The sequence below is a fragment of the Zootoca vivipara genome, chromosome 2 (assembly GCF_963506605.1).
Source record: "Zootoca vivipara chromosome 2, rZooViv1.1, whole genome shotgun sequence".
Classification (NCBI taxonomy): Eukaryota; Metazoa; Chordata; class Lepidosauria; order Squamata; family Lacertidae; genus Zootoca; species Zootoca vivipara.
In genome coordinates this window covers 73,102,231-73,127,542 of record NC_083277.1, presented here as the reverse complement: position 1 = coordinate 73,127,542, position 25,312 = coordinate 73,102,231, and the positions used below count along the sequence as shown (strand labels likewise).

The following is a 25,312-nucleotide window of genomic DNA, read 5'->3' as shown; positions in this document are numbered from 1 at the left end:
TTTCACTGTGTTTACAAGACCAAAATCTGTAGTAAACCATCGTAGCACTCCCTCCCTCAGCTGTCTGCTCATGGTGGAAGGGTGAGATGATGATGGAGAAGTATGTTAAGGCCTCTGCACTGACAATTGAGCAGACAGCTGAGGGAAGCAAGGCCTAATGCAGAGGTTTTCAACCTTTTTCAGTCTACGGCTCCCTTGACCAAATACATTCTTTATGCGGCACCCCTGTGGGACTCAGAAGCCCAGTTATGTCACCCCTTGCCTGCAGAGCTGGCAGCTTCTCTCCCTTATTTTAACACCCTCCCTTGTGGAACGTTCCCTCAGCCTCCTCTCCTCTCCCCATTCCTTGGGAATCCTCTGGGCAGCTGCTGCTGCCGCCCCTAGTTTCTGAGCTGCACCCCCTGCCCCAAAGAGAGGTGTCTCCTCATATTGCCCCACAGGGACCTGGGAAGCACCCCGTGGCCAGCCCCAGAGGCACCATTCACCTGGGGAGCTTATAGCCAGAGCTGCTGCAACAAACAGCTATGCAAGCCTTTGGGAGGCAGAGACACAAGAGGGCATCAGAGGAGGGAGGGAAGGAAGGAAAGAGGGACATAGGCCAGTGTTGCACCCCTGACCATCATTCAAGGCACCCCAGGGTGCCATGGCACTCTGGTTGAAAACCACTGGCCTAAAAAATTGCTTTTTTCTCTTACCTATGACAGATGGCTGAGATGCATGCTGTGCCAAGGGGCATGTATGATGGGCCTGTGTTTGACTTGACCACTACACCTAAAGGGGGCACTCCTGCAGGCTCTACTCGGGGATCACCTACCAGGCAGGCACCCCCAGTAAGGAATCTCCACCAGTCTGGATTTAGCTTATCGGGTAAGCTATCGGGTAAGCTATCTGCTAAGCTGATTGGGTAAGAAGATGGTACATTGATTGCAACCCCTCTAGGCAGAAGGCAAGGGAAAAGGTGCCACTGGTATTTAGTACAGCTTCAAATTCACCCCACTGGCAGTTTTGAGATTTGTTTCATTCTATAGGCGGAGAAGGGAATGGGACAACTTTTCATTCCATATGCTTATTGTAACCTTTGTCAGCATTTCTGCATTAAGATCTTTAGTGGATTTCACACTCTAGTTTTGTAGCCACCTATTCAGATTATCAGGGATCCCAAATAGTAGGAAAGTTAAGCCACACCAGGTGCCATTCTTTGCTGTGGAATGGTTGACTGTCACCTACTTCCTATATGATTTACCGCTGCTTCTCCCTTTATGGTGAGCATACTGGTAGATATTTCCAGAGTTAGCCAGCTAGTGGTACCTGTGCCAAAACAATTGTGTTCTAAGATTTCATGGTTGACAAAAAAATGACCTTCATAGCAGGTCTTTTGCCGTATTACTTTGTCTTAGCCCTGTGAAGAAAAGCACCTAACTGACTTTTCCTGCTTTTTGCCCTCCATCTTGTGTATGCCCTGCAGGTACCCAAATTGATGAAGGTGTTCGTGCAGCAAGCAAGCGCATTGTAGCACCTCCAGGAGGCCGTTCCAATATAACATCTCTGAGTTAAGCACCCAGTACTCAGGGAGGGGAGAAGGGGGGAAGGGAAAGGGGGAAACTGTTATTTGAGAAAACTAAGCAATGGTACCTTGATATTTAAAGAGGAAAGAGCAACCTGAAGAAGCGTTCAGATTTTGAAGAATCAATAAGCCTCAAGCCTTATGTTTCATAAATGCTACTCGCTACCTAGCTTTAAAAAATATTGCGGGTTTTCTTTTCTGTTTATTCATAGCCTTAATATCCCCCCCTTTTTTTTTACATGCATGCAAATCTGACAGGTGACTAAGTTAAGAGTATGTAATTGTACATGGTGAGTGCTTGTGTGATAACACATTGTAAGAAGGGGATTGGATTAAAGATGGGAAACTAATGACATGAGCTGTTTATTTAGCCAGTTTACTTGGGCAGAATCAACCAAGGAGTTTTAGTGTTGGGGAAGGGTGGGAGCAGAAGATGGTGGGGCAGGGTAGTGGGAGGTGGATGGGGGGCAGACCAAGTAGATCTGTGTATTGTGTCCATGTTCTTCTGTTTCCACTAAATTCAGACAAGACATAGTTGCCTCAGAGCACTACATGAGGCCATGGAAAATTCAGCCATCTTTGTAATGGCTCTGTTGTATCACCTTCCTGTTAGAGATTTTATTACTTTGTACATTTTAATTGAATAAAAAATGGAAAGGCATGGTTTTTTCCCCCTCCTTGGCTTGTTGAGGCAAAGTAACAGTTTCTTCTTCACTTACAATTAATTTCAAGTTCTTGGGGCAGGGATAGGGGAAAGGATATCACCCCTGGCAAGGACTGAACTTCTTGCCAAATCCTCTTTCTTTCACATCACACAAACTGGTTAGTGAACTGGAAGTTGTAGGATCTCCTCTCATGAGGGCTGCGACTGATTTCCATTCTGCTCTGTAATCATCAAGGGCTTTTTGAATCTGTGGCTCTGTTGATTGATTGGATTTATATACTGCCCTTCATCTGTAGATCTCAGAGTGGTTCACAGCATAAAAATACAAGATAAAAACACAAAATACATAATGAAAACACATTTAAAAGGATTTAGAGCAGGCATCGGCAAGGTTATCCAGCCATGGGCCAGATTGTTCCCATGGACATCGTCCGTGGACCGGACAGGCGCTGAGCGACTCCGGAAATGGTGCCTGCGCATGTCCGCGCCAGAAATCGCTTCTACAGCTGCGCAGACGCTGGAAATTGTGCCTGCGCAGAAGCGATTTTCGGCGTTGGCGCAGGCGCCATTTCCGGCACTGCTCAGCAAGTCCCCGCCCCGCACTGGTTTAGCGCCCCACGCGGGGGACTCACCGAGCGGGCGGCTTGGCTCACAGGCGGCCCGTGGGCCAGATAAACTGCCTCCGTGGGCCGGAGGTTGCCAGCCTCTGATTTAGGATGTTAGTCAGCCAAAGGCCTGGTTGAAGTGGAATGTTTTCACCTAGCATCTAAATGTGTATAATGAAGGCGCCAGCCAAACCTCCCTGGGGAGAGCCACCACAGAAGAGGCCCATTGCCACCCCCCAGGTTGGTGTTAGTGGCATGTCTGCATGACCACTTTGAAGCCAGGCGAAGCTCTTCTCAGTGTTCCTCACATTCTACATGTCCCACTCTTCAGTGCTGTTCAGTACCATGGGTTGGCAATATAGCCTGCGCAAAAACAAGAAATGTGCTTGTAAATTAAAGGAGGCCCAAAACAATAGGTTTACCTGTCAGCTTTTGGACTGCCCTTACCTGGCACAGTAGAAAACGACATGGAACAGTTTTGTGATTGAAACAGATAAACTTCACACAAAATTAGCTGGTAGACTTAAAATGTGGAAGCTACTGGGTGAAATTCACTTTGCCCTATAAACATTTAGTCCAGCAGCACAAGCATCTCAGCGTGCCAGATGGAATAATCTCCCCTGTCCTCCCTCCACATGCAGTTCCACAAATGAACTATGATGATAAGAACGTCCTTTGCAAAGAGCAATACAATAATGTGGGTTTTGAGTCTCTTAGTGATGGCCTTGTTCCACATGATTTAAATGGATAATTTTGTTGCCTGACATTGGGCATGGTGAAGATGGAACATAAGAGTGTTTTTAAGGTAAAGCACTGTAGCTATAACAACATTGGAAGAGGCCTCTGTCATCTGTCATCTATCTGCCCAGTCTGCTTGGTTTACTTATCTGGTTCCTGGAGGAAACGCATGAGCATTACTGTATCCTGCCGCCTTAACTCCAGATTTTGCCAGGTTCATGCTTAAGAATATCCTTCACAGCAGGCTGCATGTTCAAATAACATTGTACTTAATAGTTGTTAAATTAATAGAAGATAGAAATAACTTTCCTAACCAAAGGTATATGGGCCCTTTGTAAAAATGCCAAATGACTCTATGGTAAACTTGACTTCTTACGTTGCCTAAGATGCACAAGTATGTGTATATGTTGTCAGTCACATTCCTATTTTGCCATCTCTTTGGTATGCTGGAGTAACCTTTCCTTCTGTACCTCTAAATATAAGAATCTCAGTCACTTTCCATTTTTTCTTGGTTGGCAAGCTGACTTCACCAGTGACATCTGTGGTTTGCTGGCACATACTTTGCCCACAAAACATCCAACGTTCTATCCCTGGTATCTCCAGGTAGGACTAGAAAAGATCAATCCAGAACTGGAGAGCTACTGTCTGTCAATGTGGAGACAATATTGAGCCAGATGGACCAATAGTCTCAATAAAATACAGCTTGCAGTGTTCCTACAATAATTGCATTATTCCCATGTTGCCACAAGATGGGGCCAAACTACAAATAAGGGAACACATACTGTTGAGCTGTGGTTTGTGTAAGAGAGAGTATAGAAGACAAAACTGCACACTTGCTTGTTCTCAGAAATCGTATTGTGTCTTAAAAGGAAGAAATGTGATGAGAGATGGGAGTCAGTTGTTTCTGCAACAGAGCATACTCCTTTCTGTGTCCACAATGGACTTTTCACAAGTGGAAAACTACATACTGGCAGCCACTTCAGGCTCATACAATGTTTTGTACATTTTGATTCAGCAGGCTGCTTTTTATATTTCTTACTTAAAAGTGCTTCTAAATGTGATTCATGGAAGACTTGTGAAATCACTGCTTACATCTTCATTTGTGGCATCCCCTTAACAAACCCTCAGCATCACAGAGCATCCCTTACTTACTGCAATAAGTTACCTGTTCAAATGAAAATAATGCCACTTCTGGCCACATTCTACTGTGCTCTGTGGATGACAGCACAGACCTAATACACATCAGATGTGAATTGAACCTTCTGTAATTCACAAGAATAGATTCAGCTGATGAAATTTCGGAAAATCAATGAGCTAGTCAAGGATGGCCATTCTTGCACTCTGTGACAAGTCAGCCTGAGAGCAGGTGATCTATATGCAGATGTGGATCAGTCCAGAAACTGACAAACAGCCTCTAATTCTTGTTAACAAAAGTTTTAACACGACATGGATATCTTAATTGCTGTTAGCAATTGTCAGTTAACAAACTTGATGACTTTTTAACATAACAGATTGGTTGAGACTTTTCCCTGCCTTTGCAATTTGAGGTAAGTTTTTTCAATCTGGGATAAAAAAAGAGGATGTCATCAAGCTTTGAAAAATACATAAAACTGTTCTTAACTGACGCTAACTGGAGCTCTGGCCAGCAGTGAAAATCAATCAGATGTGTGATCTTCCCCAACACATCAATTTCACCTTAAGTATGGTACTTGGAACTGGAAGGTTAGGAACATCATATTCCTTTCTGAGAATTGTTTTACCACTGCGTAAAAGAATAGGAAAAAGCTGAAAGATCATATATGTGAGAATTTTATCTAAGCTTCAAATAAAATGAAAAGTGGCCAGAAGTGGGGGTGGTGGGGGAAGAGAGGTCAGATTCCCACAAAAGCTCCTCTACAGAAGTCTCAGTACTGCAATGATACTTGAACTTTCACATACAGCCAGGCACCTGTTGAGTATATTACAAATGTTGGGCACAGTCTAGCAGGATGTTCTTTGCAAACTTGCAGTGAAAAGAATAGGGGCTGTCCAAGAGCATGGATTGTATATACTGTATAGTTAGTTTAGAAAGGTGCCAGGCAAACAATCTAGGGCCTTTTAGCCAGGGTTATTGTTTTCATTTGTTACTTTGTTACTATGTTCTGTATTTTTATATGGTAAACTGCCCTGTGATTGTCACATGTAGGGTGGTATAGAGATTTTATAAATAAAAATAAAGTATAATGTGGCCATTACAATGTAAATAAACTTCAATTTAAAAATGAAGTTCTACCGGTATTGCCAAAAGTTCCAACTCAGTTTATTGAGCAACATTTAATTCCGCCACTGTCCAAGGTGCTGTGTAGAACATAGGGTAGGGACCCTGCTGTCTGATCACAACCCTCACTAAATTAAGAAGATAGCAAGCAGGCTATATGACATCCCCTCTTGGTCACCCCTTATCTACCACATCAAAACAGACACAGCAAACCTACAAATTTATTGAATGGGGCAGGTTTCTCTTATCTATCCAACCGACTTTTAAAACAAGAACATTTAATAAATTAACACAATTTTTTTTAAAAAAAAATGCAAGGGTAAAAAAAAGAGTCAATGCAGTGTTAAGAGTCTTATAGAAAGTTTAATAGACCATATTTATAAAATGGAAGAGAAAAAAGTGCCAGAAATACCACTTGTGTATTTTCATTAAACCTGACATAATTACTAACCTGTTAACATTGATAATGAGCAAGCTGTCTTCACGGCCCATTTCTGTGCAAGACAAAAGGATGAAGCCTAAAACCCAATTGCTTACCATTGTTAGATATGTGACTATAACCAGATTTAATGCCTCCTATTTATTGCCGTGCAGAAAGCTATCCAGGGCAGACAGTGCATAGGCTGCCATTTTACTGTGACATGTTGAACAACTGTTTACCAGTTAAACTTTTCATGGGAAGGTTATTGCTTGAAAGTGACAAGAGATCAAAACTGCACCGAGCAAGGGTAGCCTACACCGTGCTCTTCAGATGTTGCTGGACGCAAGCTCTCATAATCTCTGACCATTGGTCATGCTGGCTGGGGCTGGTCAAACAACATCTGAAGGGCACCATGTTGGTTACCTATGGAATGCAAAAAAACAATTATTGCTGCTGCTTGGCCCTAAAGTGGTAGCTCTGAAATAGCCAGCAGCTCATGTCCTCTTCAATCCAAAGTGTTGTCTTTTAGCGTATTAAAATAGTGCAATACCTCACAAGTTGTGGCATACTCTAGGATTCAAATTAGACATAAGGCACTCCTGTCCACAAAAGTTTTATTGTACCATAAACAGTTTTCAGCTACTGATTCTGTTGCTGCAAAACACATTTACCAACAGAGCATCAAATAGGATAGTACGTTTAATGTATTGTTGCATCTCACTATCTTTAATTCAAAAAAACAACCACCCTGGGGGGAGGGAGTTTTAACCCTCTCGCCTAGTGCAGTTTTTCTGAATGAGAGGCTATAGCATAAATAGCAACTTCAGGGGAACATTTTTGGAGGAAATAGGCCAGGGTTGACTTTCACAGTTCCAATCAAGATGTGTGTGGGTGTTGATACATACAGAAATATGCTAATACATTTACTATATCCTGTTTGACCCTAAGCCCACAGTTTGATATACCAAAAAAATAAAAAATTTAAAAATGCTGTCTTGCCCCATAACTCACAAACCTATTTTAAAAAGTGGGTGTTTCACAGCTTATCATTGTGTTTTTTGGGCACCGATTGGGTAGTGCCAATGACGTCACTAGTAATATCAGTCTTTTGAGGCTGACTGTTCTACATTGTACAAATCAGTCTAGTAGCTCACATTCAGCCTTAAAAAAGCAACACATCTCAACAAGGCTGTGCTGCAACAATCCCAATTTATTTTTAGGCTTTACATGCAGCTGAGATATCAAGCCAATGGGACTGGCGTACAGATTGTGCTAGCATAGCAGTAAGACTTAAATTCAATATAGTGTGAATAGTGGAAAGTTGGACCAAAGCTGTGTTAAAGGGCTTTGTGGATTTTCATTGATACTGTACAGTGGCATGGGCTCCTCCCAGTTAAGAAGCAATGCCCTGACCATTCAGCCTGGTGCAGCAGGCCAGGCGGAATGATGGCAGGGAGAGCTGGAGCCTGGGAGCCCCCAGTTAGCCATCTCAGCTGTACAGCCCAGGCAGAGCACAGAGCATAGTCCAGCCTTAGAGCTTATTCAGTATGTTGGCATCTATTATGCTTAATGCACCATGGCCAAAGGAAGGGTAGTTTGTGATCACCTTTTGTGTTGGGTAATAATAACCTTGGCTATCTAATGATTAGCGTTATACAATTGCATTCATGCCTGGTCTACAGAAGAGAAATTGATAAAAGCCAAGGAGAGACGAGTGTACAGTCTCCAATGCAGGATGAGTCACTACAAAGACACTGCTTCTTATTGAATGCAATGATTCCAACAGGCACACAAGGCAATGCTCCGATCCCAACTACTTTGGAATCTGCTTCGACTCTGGTTCTGGGATAATTCCATGCCAAATATATTTCATTTTGGAAATATTTTGGCCCCAAGACAGGTACTGGCCTTTCACCTTTAAAAGCAGTGGAGAGCTGGATCACAGCCAGCTGCTACCTGGGGCGGTTTTCTTTGGCAGAAAGAAGCCAAAGTGTTTTGTTGAAAAATAAATTGTGGGTTGTTATTATTATTATTTTTGCAGGAAGTACACATAAAAAGGATGTAGCTAGAGGGCCTTAGAGAACATTTTATCGATTTCAACATCTAAGGCAGCAATTTTAGCTTAAGCTGCCTGAAGAAATAGATGGGTTTAAGCAGCCTGTCTTTCTTTGTGCATGCAGATAAACTACTTATTCCAGATGATTGGTCCTCTCCCCACAAGGCAGTGGCTTTCCTTGAGTGCAAGAGAAACCAGATATTAATAGAAAGCAGCTTTTTGTATGTGAAAGCAGCCCAGTGAGCCTATAAAGCAAAGATGGGATTGCTTGCTCAGCCAAATATATGAAGTGTCTGTCTGCCTTGCTTCAATACGGTGATTAAAACCCAAGATGCTGGGCATAGTCTAGCCAATGTTTAACTCTACTTTTCAAATAAATGGCATCGAAAAGTACTGAACTTACAGCTGGATTGTGTCTATTCCTTGCAGAGTTTCTTTTTCTTTGCTTCTTTTCTTTTAAAAACATTTTTTTGTGCACGAGTGTGCACGCAAAGGAAAGGCCACCAGGGGGCAGTTGGCCACAAGAGCGGTGGAATAATCACTTGGCTTATTTTGACTCCCGGTTGCAAACAGCCACGGAAAGGACTCCAGCTGGAGACTATGGGCTTGACTTTCACATCGGTGATATCACTTGGCCAGCTGCGTTCCAGCGGGAACATGGAGAGAAGAGAACATGGCAAGAAGATGGCTAGAGTCCTGAAGCAGGACAGAGCAAAAATCTAGTGAATTTTCGATACATACAATATTGGTTTCCCTTAAAGAACTATTCTTAATATTGCCAAAAATGGAGGCTTATGTAATTGTTATGCTTTGTACACTCGCTCCACCCCACTTGCCCGTTCTCCTTTGGCAGCTCCTAGCAGATCTGAGTGCATACAGTGTCAAATTGCAACCTAAGGCTACAAAGGTAATAGGCTTCATACAGTTAAGTGTGATGTGCTGTCATATTGATCTTAGGGAGCATCAACCTTTGCTGAATGACTATTTATTCCTGATTATGCAGCCTTTATTTCATTTCTTTTAAAAACAATGTTTTAGGTTCAGCCCCATCCCCCACGGTTAGAGTTGTCAGTTGCACTTGCTGGTGAGTTCTATCTAACCACATCCCCTTAGAAGATTTTAGTGACTTATATCTTTGTTTGTATCTACTTGCCAACAATTCAATTTCTGATTCACATAGCAACTCTAAGATCACACACTCACCACATCCATTTGCCCTTGAACGCTACATATATAGTGCCAATAAAGGGGGGGATCCATGGCAAATAATAATTCTTCGTATATTTTGAGCTGGTGTACTAAATATAAGCTTTAGATCAGAGTAGTTGCTGGTGCAGAAAAAGCTGGTGTTGACACTGGACTCTCTTGTTGTCCATTTGCACAATTTTAGTTTCGGGCCATCTGTTTGAAACCTCTATTAAAATATGCAGCCACCCACCTAACAAACACTTAATAAAAACCTTATCACTTGCCTACAGGCAGTTGACTGAGCCCAATAATCAGCAAACCCTACATCCTGCCACAGAAAAGCTACATAAAGAAAATATGACCTTAGCCTTTCTTCATTCTTGTTGCCTTTGAGGGGAAAACACCACCTCCTTTCCTGCTTTTCTAAAACACCAGAAAAGGCATAAAATCAGAATTTGCGCCTTATGCACTGCTGCAAGAGACTAGGCCCTAACTCCTTATGGTGGAAGGAGACACTCAGCTTCCGGTTTGGAGAGACCATAGCAAGGGAAGCTGTCTGCCTTGTCTTGATAGCAGTGTGCAGTTTGATTTGTTGAGCTCCATGAAGTAGGTAAAGTAGACGCCTGGACCTTGGACAGCAAGACCTCAGCAGAAGCTAAACTGATTTCAAAGATTATTATTTTGGTCGTCTTCTTCCTGATTGTCTTTGGTTTGTGTCAGTGTCAAGTTCTCTTGCATTTCATTATGCTGTTTCCTCATCCTACAAAAACAAAACAAAACACATAAGAGAATCTCTATAACAAAGATGCAGCCAAAAGCCTTCTGCAACCAGGATGACCAGGCTGGAAAGTGGGGAACTGACGCCTATCACTTCAGAACTCCTGAGACACATATGGAGCACTCTGCTATTTACAGACTAATAGACTTAGTTGTGGACAAAAAATGGTAGGGCTGACACCAAAAAACAATATAACCTGATAATAGTCATGTTGTGCAATGATGGGGATCCAAGAAGATATGCCGGGTCTAAAGACCAAGTTATTTCTGCTAATATAAAATTCACCCTCTTGTTGCTCGAGCCAAGGAGCTGTGTGTGGAGGTAGGATGTGGGCCTCTTTAAATGCTCAAAGAGCGAACCCAAGTGAAGCCTGGTGGTTCAGTTGGTCCCGCCCCTCGGTGAGTGCCCACCCCTTTGCACACATGCCATTGGCCAATTGGGCAGGCAGCTTGTATCCAACTTTCTTGGCCAGTGAGGAGGCCGGGACGGCATCAGGGGAAGTGGTGGCCAGCTTGCAATCCTGTGGCACCTTTAATAGATAAAATCTGCGGAGTTCACTTTTGCTAAACTCCCTAAATATCTAATTATTTCTGCTAATATAACATTCACCCAGTTACCGCTCGAGCCAAGAGCTTGTTCTTTGTCATTTATTTTAATTATTAGTTCATTTGAAATATGCATCCCCTGCCTTTCCTTTTTAAATGTCAAGGCAGCAAGCGAAAAAATCAAAACGTAATTCAACCGTTTAAAATGTCAGTCACAAATTCCTTTCTCAAAACTACGCCTTGTTCCCTAAAGAGGTGCAGACTAGAACAGAAGAGAGCTATAAACCCACCACAGTCATCATATACTTAATCACATGAATTCAGTAGGACTGCCTACTTCAGGGAAATGGGCTGGCATTGGCTTTTTAAAAGAATTTGTTCTAGTGGCAGCCCAACGAAAGAGCCTGTGAACATTACCTAACCTCCCAAAGCCTTTCAATAGATTCCATGCCAAACTCACTGCTTAATTATTGGAGGAATACTGATCAGACTTCCTTATATCTAAATAGTCTTAGTGACATGCAGTAGCACACTTGCCAATATAAAGTCTACTTTTCAGCTCAATACTTACTTCTCTCTGTTGAAAATGATGAAGTCCCTTTGGATTGACTCCAGGTGTTTCTGAAGCTGGCAAGTCTTCCATTGTGAAACAAACAGAAAAGTTTATGGGATGAGATGACATTAAGGCTCTAGACAGTTCACTGGGATATAGGGAAGTGATAGCAACAACAATAATAAGCAATGGGTTGAATCCAGACAACTTAAGCCTCAAACAAGTTAATCATGACTTAGGGAGATTAACTAAATTCATCTAACTTTGATCCAAAGCTTTGTTTTTCACATGTCTCCAATGCTTTATACGCCAAAGATTCTAAAATTCATGTGATCTCTTTACATTCTAGCACAAAGGAACATTAAAGTCATCTGAAATCTAGGGATACTGGTAATGGTGGGCTGAAGATACCATACCCCTCTGTCTCTCCTGGATCCAGATTCTGCTGTTTTATGAAGCTACAGAAAAATGAAGGGTTGCAGAATAAAGTTGTACAAGACTAACCCAATATATCCTGTAGGTGTGTCACATACAGAGTGGACAATCTCAGGAAAACAAAGAGAGATGTGCAGGAAGCAAAAAGCTTAGGAAGATCCTCTTATTTTTGCCCATTTGTTCTCTTAACAGAATGCAAGAGTGCCCACCAAAGGGTAAATTTACCAACATAGCCACTTATCAACTATTTCAACCTGCCAAGCAGCAAGCAGAGTTATAGCATTATTCCACATCTGATACTAAATCTGATAAGGGAAAGTAGTCCGTTCTCTCTCAGACACATTCATAGACAGACAGATATAGGTTTCAACTACTCCAAGTGATAGGGAGTTATGGTCTAAATTATTTGCCTTTGCACTATGTATTTATATTATATTTTGGAACACCTCATATGGGCCCAACTCCATATAGCTGGTAGAAGGTATAAGGATGAACCTAGATAAAAGCATTAGGGTGGTTTCAAGAAAACAGGAAGGTGCTCTCTTATCACAATCGGTAAATAGTCCAGGGAGAGTTTACTTTCCCCAATTTCTTCCTTGTCTGAATATGAAGAGCTAAGAAAACAGAAAGAATTATACACCTGTCTGTTGTAGAGGGGGGGGTTCAGTAAGGGCCCTTCATGCAGGTTATTGCTAACAAAAACCTGACACCAAAGTCAGAAAGAATTATTTGCTATTTGCAATTATTCCATATTCCAGCAGTTTTTAAAGTGGATGTATAGAAAATATAGTATCAGTGACACATAGTAAAAAAGCAAATAATTTAGAAACTGAAGGAACTACTACTTCCATTATTATCCAAATGTGCAGAGACAAGCAGCCCAATAGGCTGATGGCTTCGCTTGCCTGTTTTGGCTGCAATCTTCTCTTCAAGCCATTCATTTGGAGCACTGCCATTAACGTCAATGCGATTAGACCTGAGTAAGCAATTTGAGCATCACTGTCTCTTGTCTTTTGAGACCAATATGTCAGGAAGGCATCTAACAAAGCTGGAATGCATTAAAATGCTGGCATCTTTACATCGGCAACAAGTCCACTGGTCTGTGCAAATATGAATTTCCTTGACTGAAACAAGGAGCCCAGCTGCCTGCAACTCTCACCTCCATGGAATCATTTTTGCTGCTTTCCTTCTCCTTCTTAGCCAGGCGTTTTTTCTTCTTATGAAGTGGCTTGGACTCCAGGATCATTTCTTCAAGTTCAAAGGTTGGGTCACAGTTCAACTTCCCTTTCTGGGGTGAGAGAATGTTCCAAACAGAATGAGACTTGCATGGGAAGCTGGCTCTATATACTTTGGTTCTATACTTGGAAAAGAAACTCCTCAATAAGAGCTCCTCAATAAGACAAAAGCTAGGTACAAGAGATGGTTTTCATTCTATCATCCTATTCATCATCATCTAACTCAGGCATCCCCAAACTTCGGCCCTCCAGATGTTTTGGACTACAATTCCCATCTTCCCCGACCACTGGTCCTGTTAGCTAGGGATCATGGGAGTTGTAGGCCAAAACATCTGGAGGGCCGCAGTTTGGGGATGCCTGATCTAACTGGCAGGGAAGACCTGTATGATCTGTGTGATTCACTATTTGTTGCCAAACGTCAATAAAAAGCAATTTTTTAAAAAAGCCACCATATTTTTGGTACATAGTTACAATAAAGGCTACTCCCCCATCATTCCCCCTCATCCCCAAAAAGAGGAGTTTGGCCATCACTGCATCCAATGAACTGGTTTGTTTTTAAATTGCTGGCTGTAAGCTGTCTTCTGTGGACTTCAATCTGAAAAGCAGGCTAAAAATATTCTTAAAATAAACAAACAAACCCTATAATTAAAAATAGAATCCTTACGGTAGGAAGGAATCCAGGCTCTACTGTCTTTTGAAGTACAGCATCCCAGTTGATATCGGACAAATAAGCAAAGTCTTGGATATCGGTCAGTTGAGAAAACCGCTCCTCTGTATTTATTTCCATTAACTAGAAATGGAAATTAAACCAACTTGTAAACATTATAAGGATCAGAATGGAGAGAAAACAACAAGATTTTTACTGTAAATTAAATACAGGAAATGACGGTGGTTTGATTCTCTGTGCATTTCAGTCAGCCCTGAATCCCCATTAAAAGCCATACAACTTAATTTAATCATGACTAATTTGCTGCATTGGTTTCAAGTGCAATAGATCTTAGTCACAACTTTCACTAGATCAGGACCAGTGTGCTGCAAGCATAAAAGAAAAAAGGGCAGGTTACCAGTTTTACTCCTGATAACTCAATAGAGAATCCTCTTATACCGCTATATTGTGTAGCACAGCATAGAAGCAAGTCTAATCTATTGTTCTAATTTGAAAATATAATTAGGTTTTCCAGGAAGGAGAAAAGCCATAATCCAGTCTATTTAGCTTTACAGTAAAACATCTGATTGGGTTTTATGTAAGAAATCAATAAAATTTTGAGACAAAAATAAGGATGCAGTCTAGGGCAGAAGACAAATTGGAAATTCATATGCTCCATTTTTTCTTAAAGGTAAAGGTAAAGGGACCCCTGATCATTAGGTCCAATCGTGACAGACTCTGGGGTTGCGGCACTCATCTTGCGTTATTGGCCGAGGGAGCCAGCGTACAGCTTCCGGGTCATGTGGCCAGCATGACAAAGCCGCTTCTGGCGAACCAGAGCAGCACACGGAAACGCCATTTACCTTCCCGCCAGAGCGGTACCTATTTATCTACTTGCACTTTGACGTGCTTTCGAACTGCTAGGTTGGCAGGAGCTGGGACTGAGCAACGGGAGCTCACCCCGTTGCGGGGATTCGAACCGTCGACCTTCTGATCGGCAAGCCCTAGGCTCTGTGGTTTAACCCACAGCACCACCTGCGTCCCATCTGCATTTTTTCTAAAGTTAGCATTTACTTTTGCAGGCAACAACTGATAGATCTCAAGCTCAGTTGGGTTGTCTGAAGAGTTGCAACACATGAAGGGCAGTACAACTGTCACTTGCCATACAAACTTCAAAAATCAAACTTGTTGAACTAAGGACAACAATATAGGGGTCTTTTCTGACATTACTTGGGCAGCTTGGGAAGAAGCAGTGGTTATTGTACAACGTCACAAAGAAAGTGTCAGAAGCCCTGGGTTTCATGAGAGAGGTCCATACTACAGCTCCTTTGCAATGCAATAATACTCCGGCTTTCATGAAGGATGGTAGTGGCATAGGAAGGAGAAGTATCATGGATCTTCTCTGAAGGCTCCCACCATCACTTTAGAAGCCAAGGAGGAGCTGCACTGTAGCAATTTCAACAGGAATGTAACATCGAAAAGGTAGCCACAGTTTTACCTAATACAGTGGTACCTCGGTTTATGAACACAATTGGTTCCGGAAGTCTGTTCATAAACTGAAGCGTTCATAAACTGAAGTGAACTTTCCCATTGAAAGTAATGGAAAGTATATTAATCCGTTCCAGACCGTCCGCAGAGTACTTAAACTGAAGCGTTCATAAACTGAAGCGAACTTTCCCATTGAAAGTAATGGAAAGTGGATTAATCCATTTCAGACGGGTCCGCGGAGTACTCAACCTGAAGCGTACTTAACCTGAAGCATGGGTGTAATTGGTTCCGGAAGTCTGTTCATAAACTGAAGCGTTCATAAACTGAAGCGAACTTTCCCATTGAAAGTAATGGAAAGTGAATTAATCCGTTCCAGATGGGTCCACGGCGTTCGTAAACTGAAAATTCGTAAACCGAGGTGTTCATAAACCGAGCTTCCACTGTAAATGTAGGCTTTTGATAATTTTTATCCATACAAAAGCAACATATTCAATTTAGTGACAAGTTATCAGTGGAGTTCAAGGACTACAGGCCCTACATTTCCTAGATATTTGCTCCATGATGGACTGATGACTATTCTGGCAGTTTCTTCAAGCTGCCTTGTTCATATTTCAAAACTTACCACTATTCATTCTGCATAGCCCTGCAGGTTTAGTCTTCTGCTAAGGCTATGAGAAGAAGTTGTATGGGAGGCAATTATAGCTGTGCAATAAGCAATTTAGGTATGAAAAAGCATTTACAAAGGTCAACATGCTCAGTGGAACACATATTGGTCTTGAACTTGTGAATTCAAATTTATGACCCTTGGGCAAAGTTGTAATCTCTTCACTCCCTTTCTGTGAAATGGGAATAAGTGTTGGCTGTTCTCATAGGGTTCTTGTGAGGACAACTGACAACTGAAGATAAATGGAGAACTTTCCAAGAGAAAACCAACATTCAAAGTAGCACAGCCTCAAAACACTTAAGGAGCTGGCTTTGGACAATGAAAAATCCTTCTACCTTCCATTCTCCTGTAAGATTTGGCATTACAACCAACTGCAGGTAGAGCTAAAGACCACAAGTTTGGTTCCAAAGGTCAAACAATTTAATTTGCATTGACCAGAAATCAGCACCACCATAGAAGGCCTTTCAATCTTTTCTCTCATCTCCATACATCACACTATCCATGAGTGAGTACAGAATCTGGTTCTTTTCCTTGCTGGATGCTTGGCTGGCTCAAAATGAGAATGTGTTCTACTTCAGCAGTAATTTACTGAACTCCTTCTTCTAAGTAAGTTAAGCCAAACACTCTACAAGTATCTACTGCATTTGAACAAATTACTCAAAAAGTCCTGTTCTGACAGATTTATCTCAGAAAGATTTTGCAGCAGTACTTAATTTTTATGACTAGATAACTACCCACGTAGTTCAAACCAACTCCTGCTGAAATCAGATTCCCCTGTGGTTTATACAAATGCCACCAGTGTATACTGCCCACATAGTGTTGAATATTTTTCTTCAAACATTGCCTAGGAATCAGCAAAACATTTCAAAATGATTCATGTAGAACATGAATGCAAACAGATTGTTTTTGTGGGAGTTGCAAATCATTCAGGGAATTCAAAGCCAGCCAGTTACTTCATCAGCCTGCTTCCATTCATATGCCAGACTGACTGGAATGGGATACTGTACTCCTGCTGAACTGCAAACCTACATTTATGCAAGTTCCTAAAATGCTCCTCTAACATTTGCAAGCCCATACAAGCGATTTTCACATGAGACGTTTACTTGGTTTCCCTTTGAATCTGCCTGTAATGCAAACATAAAACCTACACAGGTTGCAGCACACATTTAATTTCTGTTTTCTTCCCTTTTCCACCCTGCATTACCAACCTTGCGTAACTGGCAGTAGAGGGGCTGGAAGGTGTTTAGTTTGTGTGTGGAAATGCTCCATCCCTGATTTAATGCACTGAAACCTTTCTTATGAAATTTACTCGAGACGAGAGAGCCAGGACCAAACTTGACATCCCAGTTGGTCTCATCTATAATACATAACGGCTGCTAAAACAAAGACAAAGGGGGGCACAGTGGAAATTTAAATAGCGGTGACATTGCATCATTAATTCAAGAAGGAACAAAAGGGCCTGTGGGGGTTCCAGAATGTCATGGCACAGGATAAAAAGCAAAGTAAAATGACATAAATAAATATAAAGGAAATCTACAGAAATGTGGAGTTATTACTATGTCTTGGCTAGTTTCAAATGCAGGTATTTTTTTTAAGCAGTTATTATGTGTATTTAGGTTCAGAGCATCATATATATATATACCACCACACATGCATGTTTTCTCAATTGCCGTTGGGCAAGTTTCCATCTCCTTGGTGCCATCTCTTAGAGTGCCACTGTTTGGTCTCACATAAAGGCAGTGGGGATGAAGAGTCAGTATGTAGGCAATGCATGCATGTATATGGGACTCTGAATGTATGGAGGCTTTTCACCTTGTGCAGAACTATGTGAAGAGCATATATTTGATACGGAATTTTGAAAAACATTCAGGATTGGGCTGTGGATTTGGAGTTTTAGCCCAGCATAACCTGCTATGCATTTTGGGGGGTAGGGGTAGGGTAGGGTAGTGGTAACTAATTCACTGTCTACAGTTTAGGGTCCCCAGCCAAAATCATGTCTCCCAGATCTATTAATCCTGCCTAAAAATATTAAAATATTGTGGGTCTTTACTAAAATGTAAAATGACTAAAAACATTTCTAGCATGCTTGGTTCATGTGTGTGGGTTAACAATATGGATCTGAAGTTCACCGTTACACTATATCTCCCCCTTGCTCTGGGGGTCATGTGGCAAGGCGAACATCACCCCCTTCTGAAATCAAACTTCTCCTTGCTACTTGGAACTGTGCACCCGAGTGACTCTCGCCAAAGACAGACAAGAGATCTTCTCAGTTCTGCAGGGGCTTTTTAGCTAGAGATTCTGAACACCAAAAGTGGAGGTTCATGAATTAAAAAAAACCTCGGAGTGCATCACTGAATGATAGCCCAATTTCAGGGTCATTTTGTTAAACTGCCTAATATATCATCTCTACACCACTTGCTGTTACAAATATTGCTGCCACTGGGGGCTGTGTAATTGCCACTTCCAGTCTAGTACCACCCGTGCCCCCTTCTGTTTTCTTTTCCCCCAGGGTAATAATAAAATATAATAGACCTCGGCCTGAACTTTTCTCAGCCTCAGCAGCAATAGCAGCAGCAGTCTTCTCAACTGAATGGCCTGCCAATCCTTCAGATTCTCGAGGCAGTTCCGTACAACATTGATTTAAAAATCACAGATAGAGACATAAACACAAATACCAGAACCTGCACACATATTAACCTATTTTCTTTTCCATAGTCTCTTTTGAGGGGGTTATAGGAGGATACCGAGGCTATACGTACTTAAACCTGTGCAATGGGACTACCTCTCCTCTCCCCATATGGAACCACAACACCCCACTCTCAAATCTGGGTTTGGGGTTTGAGGGAAAGCCCAAAACAGATTTAGGAGGTTGTATGAGTAGAGGAAGGGATGCGGGTGGCGCTGTGAGTTAAACCACTGAGCCTAGGGCTTACCGATCAGAAGGTCGGCGGTTCAAATCCCCGCGACGGGGTGAGCTCCCGTTGCTCGGTCCCAGCTCCTGCCAACCTAGCAGTTTGAAAGCACGTCAAAGTGCAAGTAGATAAATAGGTACCACTCCGGCGGGAAGGGAAACGGTGTTTCCATGTGCTGCTCTGGTTCGCCAGAAGCGGCTTTGTCATGCTGGCTACCAGGGCCAGCCCTCTCCATTCTGATCCTTATAATGTTTACAAGTTGGTTTAATTTCCATTTCTAGTTAATGGAAATGGGGGGGGGCGCTGGAGGGATCTTCGCGCCATGGCACCAGATATGCTTAAGACGGCCCTGCTGGCCACATGACCTGGAAGCTGTACACCAGCTCCCTCGGCCAATAATGCGAGATGAGCATCGCAACTCCAGAGTCGGTCACGACTGGACCTAACGGTCAGGGGTCCCTTGACCTTGACCTTTATGAGTAGAGGAAGTCCACAGAGCAGGCAGAAGTCCTTGAGCTAATGCAAAGACTTTGCTGGATATAAACCCATTCTTTTAACAGTGCAAACCTATCTGTTTTCTCAGATGAAGGCTCCATTGACTTAATGGAAATTACTCTCAACTTAGTATGCATAGGATGGCAGTCTGTCTCTTCTTCCCCAAGTTACCTATATCAATGAACCCAATTATCTTACTTTACTTTTTTTAAAAAAGCTTATTTGGTAGAGAGAAATGTAACCATCTTTCATAACTGTAAATTGCTAAATGGTCCTGTTTATACCATCAATCTTGGATGTGAGACCAAATTAATTTGCACCACTGTATCTGGTATAAAAGGAATTAAGTGAATCTCCTTATGCCATTTATTCCATATTGTAAAATATTTTGTTATGTAAAAATGGTTCACTACATTTTTCCATTGCATTTTCATACCAGTCAGAATGAATTTATTTGGAATGATCTTGAATGGTGATGGGGAATTTGTAGTCCTCTAGATATTGTTGGACTACAGCTCCCATCATCCCTGGCCACTGATCGCAGTGGCTGACACTGATGGAAGTTGAAGTCCAACAACATCCGGAGGGTCAAATGTTTCTCACACCACGGTCTTGGCTTTGAAATCTTTTTTTATGACAGGAATTGCTACTATGGGGAGAAGGATGTCCCACTGCAAGCCCCATACTGAGCATTAATCAGTTAGTTGCAATCAAGTATTAACTGAAACCTATAGGAACTTTAAGTTAGTCATGAGGTCCTGTTATTTATTTCAGTGGGTCAACTGAAACTTAGCTGAATACCACCTAAGTTTCTGTTGAATTGTGCTCACTGAATGTTTGAACAGAGATTCAGATTTTCATGGACTGAACCCATTATTTTTTGCTGCATTTTTTTCATTAACTTCCCCTTTAATCAAATCATGTTTTCAGGCATTACCAAAACATTCCCTTTACAGAAAGAAAGAGACTGAAAGTTGCACTGAGACTTTCCCAGCGGCAAACCTTCCAAAAAGGCATCCCATTCCAATTTCCTCTGTCTGATAAAGAATGCCTGTCAGCCATATTTTCTGATAATTCTTATGCTGACAAACTGTTACCATGTGGAAATATGTGAATAGAAGTTATGAATAAATGATGGCAAGTGAACATCTCTACAGAAGCTCGACTGTCACTTTGCCACAGGGAAACTGTGATGTCTGGAAACCTTCTCAAGTGAAAGCATGCTGAACTAGCAGGCAATTCTCTCTCTCTCTCTCTCTCTCTGGTAATTTTACATAAAACCATTATGAGGTGGGTTTTTTATTTACAGCAGTATTTAAATACCCATAAAATCTAATAATACAAAGATGTAACATAAGTCCTCTGCAAATTTTTTCTTCATGCCTCTACAACGAAGTGCAGTAGGTGGCTTTTGTGTGGTAACCTGAAGTCATGTAAAGTTATGTCACACATTTTGTGTTAGTAGAAATTACAGTGAGGGGTGGGGATGGAGAGGTGAGACATGGGCTTTTTGCAGCAGTCACACCTCCCCTGTAAGTATTGTTGTACTGAGCTGCCACTCAGAAGGTGTGGGACATGGGTTTTTTGCTAGATATGTCTGTGTCCAGTCCTGGGCACCACAGTTTAAGAAGGATATTGACAAGATAGAATGTGTGCAGAGGAGGACAAACGGGATGATAAAGGGCCTGGAAACCAAGCTTGAGGGAGTTGGATATGTTGAGCCTGGAGAAGATCAGAGTAAGAGGTGATATGTTCACCACCTTCAAATATCAGAAGATGAAGCAGGCTTTTTCTGGATTCAAATAACAAGGAAGGAGATTGTAAGAAAACTTTAGGGGAAATGTTCTGATGTCAATAGTTGTTTGACAGTGGAACAGACTTTCTTGGAAGGTGGTGGACTCTCATTTATTGGACGTTTTTAAATAGAAGTTGAGTGGTCATTGTGAGGGACAGGGGATATCGCGAAGTCCCTCCCCTCCTGAGTTCAAGCCCATCACCGACCACAGGGGGAAGCAGAGGGAGCTCCGATTCCAGTGGGGAAGCAGGAAGTCGGGTCCGAGGCTCAGGCAAGGTAGCGGAGCCAGGGTCCCAGGTGGGACAGGAAGGGGGAAGTAAGGGGGGGAGACCCATCCCCCCAACTCCAGAATTACGCCGGAAGAGGAGGGGAAAGAGGATGGGGCTTCCAAGACTTTTGTGCTGGGGAAAGACGCGCCAAAAGTCACTTGGAGGTTCTGAAACCGACTGACCACATCACTCCGTGTAAATAGCATGACTTCAGCACTGTAAATACGCAGCACCAATAAAAGAATAAAAATGCAGAGCTGCGTAGCGTCGTTACTCTGAAGTAGTCCACTCCGGCCACTGTGACAGCAACCTCCAAGTCTTTTTGGGGCTACTTTGGAGTTGCCGGGATGAGCGTGTCAGAGGCGGAGAGATGGCGGCAGATCGCGGAGCAAGCCCAGCAAGAACTGCAGCAGCTGTCGCTGCAGGCGCAGGGGGAATTGAAGGCAGCTAAAGAAGAGACTAAGAAGGTCCAGGACGACCGGCTACAACTGGCGGAACAGGTGAGAGCACTACAGGAAAGAGAGCAGGAATTAAGGGCGGTGGCGGTAGACCTCCAAAACAAGCTGGATGCAGAGAAAAACAAGGCGGGAGGGGCACCCCAAGTCCAAGTGCTGCCAGGAAGGAGAGCCGGGACCCTAGTGAGCAAGTTCAATGGAGACCCGAAGGAATATCAGGGCTTTGAGACTGAGATGGTGTATGCTCTTGAGCTACACCACGCTGAGTTCCCTGATGATGAGCACAGAGTAGCGTTTATTGTGGAGCACCTTACCGGGGCAGCCAGGGAATGGCTAAGACCGTTGATCGCAACAAAGAATCCTTGCATGAAGGATGTCAAACTATTTCTAGAAGGTTTGAGAACGATGTATTCGTCCGATAGTCATATGGACCAGACTAAGGAGGAACTTCATAATTTACGCCAAGGAAATATGACAGTTCGCGCGTACTGGGCGAAATTCACCATGCTGGTGCACAGATTGGGGTGGGAATTAGGGTCACCCCCAATGCAAGCGGCGTTCTACTTGGGGTTGCATGAGGACGTGAAGGATGAGCTCTCGAGAGGTCCAAAGCCCAGTGATATGGATCAGCTGAGCAAAGCGGCTCTGGCGGTGGGGGTGAGACAGGAATCCCGGTGGAGCGACAAACAAGCAACGCGTGCAAAGCGGGCTTGGTTCCCACGGTCGCAGGAGAAACCACTCCCCCAACAACCCTTTCAAGCCACGCCTGGGGCCAGCCAGGACCAGGAACCCATGCAGATTGATAGCGCGCGCGCGCGGGCTTTTCAAACCCCAGCGGCGCCAAGACGCAAGGAGGGAAAGGGCGGGAATTGCTTTCTCTGCAACTCCCCCCAGCATCTCGTCAGAGACTGCCCACATCGCAGGGAGTGGCAAGGAAGGGCGGGAACGGTGGTGCCCTCCCCCACTGACGCAGCACCACAGCAGGGAAACGGGAAAGCCTGGCTGCAGGAGACAAGGGGCAGCAGCCAGGCACAGTCAGCAGAGAACCGCCCCAGCCCGCCCACCCGCACAGAGAGGAGCAGAGCCAGCCCACCCCTCCCAGAGCAGGAGTGGTTCTAGAAGTCACGCTAACGCTCCCAAATGGCTATCCCCTGACAGTCCTTGCCTTAATTGACAGTGGTGCCTCAGCGAACTTCTTCTCGAGAAACTTTGCAGAAGAGCACCAGATCCAGCTTCTGCAGCTGGATTTTCCCCTTCACGTGGCAACCATTGACGGCAGAGAGCTGCTGGGGGGGGCCATCACTCATCAAACCCCCCCCATGAGAATGACGGTGGGAAGGCACTCAGAGACACTGGCATTCAACGTCACCACCATCTCAGACCCCCCCATCGTCTTGGGCATGAGCTGGCTGGCGCGCCACGACCCCTCCATCAGTTGGCACCAGAGATGCATCACTTTTGGATCGGACTTTTGCCTGGAACATTGCATGCAGCACCAACCAGGGGAGGGGCCTCCGATAGCCACGGTGGCCACCATGCACGTCAAAGGGGGTGAGGCGATACCCAAGCCGTACTGGGACCTGCAGGAGGTCTTCAGCGAAGCGGAGTCCGACCACCTACCCCCACACAGGCCTTTTGACTGCCAGATCAACCTGGTGCCCGGGGCAACTATACCCCCAGCCAAGCTGTACGCCATGTCAGACCAGGAACTGGAGGATCTGCGCGCTTTCATCGACAAGAACCTCAAGCGGGGGTTCATCAGAGAAAGCAAGGCAGCAGGGGGCAGCCCGGTCTTCTGGGTGGACAAGAAAGACACGCAACAGCGCCGTCTGGTGGTGGATTTTAGACGGCTGAATTCGGTGACAGAGCCAGTGGCTTTCCCCATGCCCAGAGTGGATGATCTTCTGACAGCGGCACGCAGGGGCAAGATTTTCACCAAGCTAGACCTAAGAGGGGCGTACAACTTGATCAGGATCCGGGAAGGCGATGAGTGGAAGACCACGATGTTCACGCCTCTGGGCTCTTTTGAATATCTGGTGATGCCCTTCGGGTTGCAAGGGGGCTCAGCATGCTTCCAGGCCTTCATGCACCACGTCCTGGGGTCCCTACTCTTCAAGAACTGCTTGGTCTTCCTAGATGACATCCTTATCTATTCCAATGACCCAGTGCAGCATGTGAAAGATGTCAGGTAAGTGTTGCAGCGCCTGAAGGAGAACCACCTGTATGTGAAGCTGGAGAAGTGCAAGTTTCACACCAAGGAGGTGGACTTCCTGGGCTACAAGCTGTCAGACAAGGGGCTGGCGATGGACAAGGACAAGGTGCAGGCCATCCTGGACTGGCACAGCCCCAGGACGCGCAAAGATGCCCAACGCCTACTAGGCTTCGCCAACTTCTACAGGAAGTTCATCAAGAACTTCTCTCGCGTTACGGCTCCCATCACTGACTGCCTGAGAGGCAAGCAGAAGTTCAGGTGGACACCAGAGGCGCAAGCAGCGTTCGAAAGCCTCAAGAGGGTGTTCGCCTCGGACCAGAACCTGTTCCACGTGGTCCAGGACGCGCCCCTACGCATTGAGACAGATGCTTCTGAGAAAGCTGTGGGCGCCATTTTGTTGCAACTGGACGCCAACAGGGAGTGGAGACCCTGTGCCTTCTTCTCCAGGAAGTTGACACAGCCCGAGCGCAACTACACGGTGTTTGACAAAGAACTTCTTGCGATCCACGCTGCGTTCAAACATTGGAGACACTTCCTGGTGGGCGCCAAGCACCCCATCCAGGTGTGCACAGACCACAAGAACCTGGAGTTCTGGAGAACGGCCAGGGTGCTCAACCAGCGGCAGATACGGTGGGCAGAGTTCTTCTCGAACTTCAACTTCTCCATACACTACATCCCGGGGGAGCAGAATGTCAGGGCGGATGCCCTCTCCCGCAAGCCAGAGTACATGGAGGAGGAGGCGCCACCAGCACCAAGGCACATTTTCCCCCCGTCAGCATGGTCCTGCGGAGCAGCAGTGGTGAGCGAGGCAGAACTCACAGCACTGACGGCAGCGGATGAATTTGCCAACCGCATCTTCAGAGAACTGAGAGGGGGGAGGGAGCAGGCAAAGGACTTTGCAGAACGCAGGGGGCTGCTTTTCTACAAGGGTGCACTGTACCTGCCCACCACCCAGCTTCGACGTACGGTCCTCAAGCAGATGCACGACAACCCAACGGCGGGTCATTTTGGAAGGGACAAAACCGCGCACCTAGTCATGAGACACTTCTGGTGGCCAGGGGTGAGGGAAGATGTTCGAGACTATGTACGGGGCTGTGACACCTGCCAGCGGGCAAAGGTGGTCAGAGCAGCGCCAGCAGGATTGCTGGAGCCCTTAGCCACACCACACAGGCCGTGGGAAGTGGTGTCCATGGACTTCATCACAGATCTGCCTTCTTCCAGGGGCAAGACCGCAGTGTTGGTGGTGGTGGACCTCATGTCCAAAATGTGCCACTTTATACCGTGTGCCAGGGCGGTCTCTGCAGAAGAGACAGCCAAACTGTTTGTTGATCACGTAT

The 25,312-nt window shown here is 44.4% G+C and overlaps 2 protein-coding genes across 5 annotated transcripts in view; one reads left to right on the top strand and one right to left on the bottom strand.

Moving 5' to 3' along the window:
* The window catches only part of DPYSL3 (dihydropyrimidinase like 3), a 57,678-nt gene extending 55,453 nt beyond the window's left edge, over positions 1 to 2,225 (top strand). For 2 of the 3 annotated variants that reach the window (XM_035105319.2, XM_035105321.2), the window contains exons 13-14: positions 705 to 879; positions 1,466 to 2,225. In XM_035105319.2, coding sequence (XP_034961210.1) covers positions 705 to 879; positions 1,466 to 1,554 — 264 coding nt within the window. In that variant the 3' untranslated portion in view covers positions 1,555 to 2,225. The remainder of the gene's footprint in view (positions 1 to 704; positions 880 to 1,465) is intronic. The other variant, XM_035105320.2, reaches the window with a different exon arrangement.
* A 3,958-nt stretch (positions 2,226 to 6,183) lies between these two features.
* The window catches only part of STK32A (serine/threonine kinase 32A), an 89,739-nt gene continuing 70,610 nt past the window's right edge, over positions 6,184 to 25,312 (bottom strand). The window contains exons 10-14 of one of the 2 annotated variants that reach the window (XM_035105322.1): positions 17,046 to 17,213; positions 13,704 to 13,829; positions 12,964 to 13,092; positions 11,388 to 11,452; positions 6,184 to 10,253 (exon numbers count right to left, since the gene is read on the bottom strand). In XM_035105322.1, coding sequence (XP_034961213.1) covers positions 10,160 to 10,253; positions 11,388 to 11,452; positions 12,964 to 13,092; positions 13,704 to 13,829; positions 17,046 to 17,213 — 582 coding nt within the window. In that variant the 3' untranslated portion in view covers positions 6,184 to 10,159. The remainder of the gene's footprint in view (positions 10,254 to 11,387; positions 11,453 to 12,963; positions 13,093 to 13,703; positions 13,830 to 17,045; positions 17,214 to 25,312) is intronic. The other variant, XM_035105324.2, reaches the window with a different exon arrangement.